The 2,415-nt window shown below is 37.5% G+C and overlaps 1 protein-coding gene across 1 annotated transcript in view; it reads left to right on the top strand.

Moving 5' to 3' along the window:
* Positions 1-1,260: 1,260 nt before the first annotated feature.
* The window catches only part of LOC112906460 (glucose dehydrogenase [FAD, quinone]-like), a gene marked incomplete at its 3' end in the record, with an annotated part of 11,684 nt that continues 10,529 nt past the window's right edge, over positions 1,261-2,415 (top strand). Inside the window, exon 1 of the mRNA XM_025980619.1 lies at positions 1,261-1,618. Within this exon, the coding sequence (XP_025836404.1) occupies positions 1,328-1,618 (291 nt within the window). The remainder of the gene's footprint in view (positions 1,619-2,415) is intronic.

The raw sequence follows: 2,415 nt of genomic DNA, 5'->3' as shown, positions 1-2,415 counted from the left end.
ATCCCTGGATCTCCGCTATTTAGTTTAGTTTAATTACGTTTATGATGATGATGTTAAGGTCCATTGAACATCTACCTTGTTGGCTTCGGGTCATGTTCACTGAACCTTAACAACTATCAGTATAAATTAGGATTAGTTCTCATTTAGGTTTAGTTTACTTCAGTCCCTGAAGAAGGTAACTTTGTTACCGAAAAGTGCTTCGGACAACTACAGTGTCGTGTTTTGGCGTTGGGGTTTTGAGCTATTCTGTTTGTTCTACAACAACCGCTAAAGTTTTTCCAATCTTCATATTAGAAAGAATATGATTAACAAGAAGGTAAAGGGTCACAACTAATGTAACTTTTTATTGATAACTCGATTAGAATAGTTTGACGTTACATTCACTAAATCCTCTAATGCATCATTGATGTAAGCATCTTCTACTGTATTTGTTCGTCAACAACCTGTTCTTTTCTTTTAATAATAAAACTTATAAAAATCTGCCACTTTTACAATTTCCTTTAAGAAATATACATTCTTTAAATACTTGCCGTCTTGAATTTTATCGTTCGAGTCTCTCATACAGAGACTGTGAGAGATCCATAAAAACGCCTAGGCAATAACTGAGAAACTGTGAGAGACGCTTTCAGAGACACTGAAAGACTCTGGAAGACTGAGATATTGGAGAGAGACTGAAAATTTTTGTCTAGGGATATAGTGTGGATACATTATTTTGCTATATTCACAGTTTTAGTAGTTAGATCGCAAAAATACACAAATAAGTAATTTTTTAGGAGACTGCTGCAACTTAACACTAGTCTGTAACGTAAAGTCGATCTTTAGTAGACGATTTTTAATTTATTCCACATTTTGTGATGATTTATCCTAAGCTATATCCTCTTCAATATAATTTGACAACTTAAGGTAATCCAGTATAGCTTGTGGCTTTTATTTATGCTCATTTATTTCGTTTCTATGTCTGCATGCGTATTTACAATATTTAAATCACTTTTTTCAAACTATTCTCAGGGGGCATTGCCATTTACAATTTTCCAGTTTTTTATTTTATCATTTTCCACAAGTACGTATTCCACTTTTTGCTGAACAATTCATTTTAATTGAGCAGGTAAATATTTGCGTATCATAGTTCGTGAGTCGCCGTTCCTATATCGCCGCGCCGCGTCGTGCTGCACCGCAGAAAAACCGGAACATGTTCGTGAAACCTGGATTTCCGATGACGTCGCATCGTCATCTTCGATATATATTTAAAGTCTCTCATCTTTAACAGCAAAACTTGAACAGCACTTTGTCTTGAAACCGCTACACGGTTAAGTTGTCGCATTACAAAATGAATTGCGGTTGTATTGCCCCAACGTACGGTCCATCTCTGGCTAACACTTGCGGAGGCGGTTCGTTCGTGGTGTTCATGACATTGGTGAATAGTTTTATCACAAATCAGTGCGACATATCCGAAGTGTGCCAAAGAGTTATACCGCGAAGTCAGCCAGAATGTGAGTACGACTTCGTGGTAATTGGGGGTGGAAGTGCTGGAGCTGTGGTAGCCAGCAGGCTCTCTGAAATACCCGAATGGAAGGTTTTGCTAGTCGAAGCAGGTGGAGATGAACCCCCGGGTGCTCAGGTAAGATAAAATATTTAAAAAAAAAATCCGTAGGGTGGACGAGTAGCTACTCTCGATGTTTCATTACTAAATGCAACCCTTGAGGTATAACAATGGATGCACCTCAACTTCCGTCCAAATAATTTCTCGCCACATGTGCTACTTGGATTCTATGCCTTAACTCCCGTTCAAACGAAATAACAATACCTTCCTTGATTACTTTAATTTAATATTAAAAAATTATGGAAATTTCTTCCCGGAGTTTCGTCTGCAACTGCAGCAGGCAATTTCAAGGGTAGCATGGTGGTCGTTTTGATTGAAGTTCTCTCGAAGGTCGCTTGGTGAAACGCCGGAGACTGAGATGCGACGCATCGAAAGAAATTGGGTCGAGACGACCACGATGCCACCCTTGAAAATGCCTGCTGTAGTTGCAGGCTGTCAGACAACCCGAATTTAACAACGCGACGACCGCGAAAGCCTACATAAATTCACTTCAATTGTTTTCAGTCAGCTAAATGATGATATGATTTTAATATAGGTAAAAATTATAGAATATTTATGATTATGAAGTACTTTGCTTGGGTTTACTTTCTTATTAATTAATTCCTCTTAAACTTTTACTAACAATTACTACATCATTAAATGTGGATCGCGATTTCTATCTTATTATTAACTTCCCATTAGGAAGTTATTGTAATTGGGTCGAAAAGTGAAATCGGAATTTTCATTATATTTCCACGTTTTAACATATTAGTAGCATGCTAGCCAATTTTTTTGATGATGTGTGTATGTACGTACGTACGTACGTACGTACGTAC

This window comes from Agrilus planipennis, unplaced genomic scaffold (assembly GCF_000699045.2).
Source record: "Agrilus planipennis isolate EAB-ADULT unplaced genomic scaffold, Apla_2.0 scaffold382, whole genome shotgun sequence".
NCBI lineage: Eukaryota > Metazoa > Arthropoda > Insecta > Coleoptera > Buprestidae > Agrilus > Agrilus planipennis.
The sequence above is the reverse complement of the archived record's forward strand: the minus strand, read 5'-3'. Positions and strand labels throughout refer to the sequence as shown.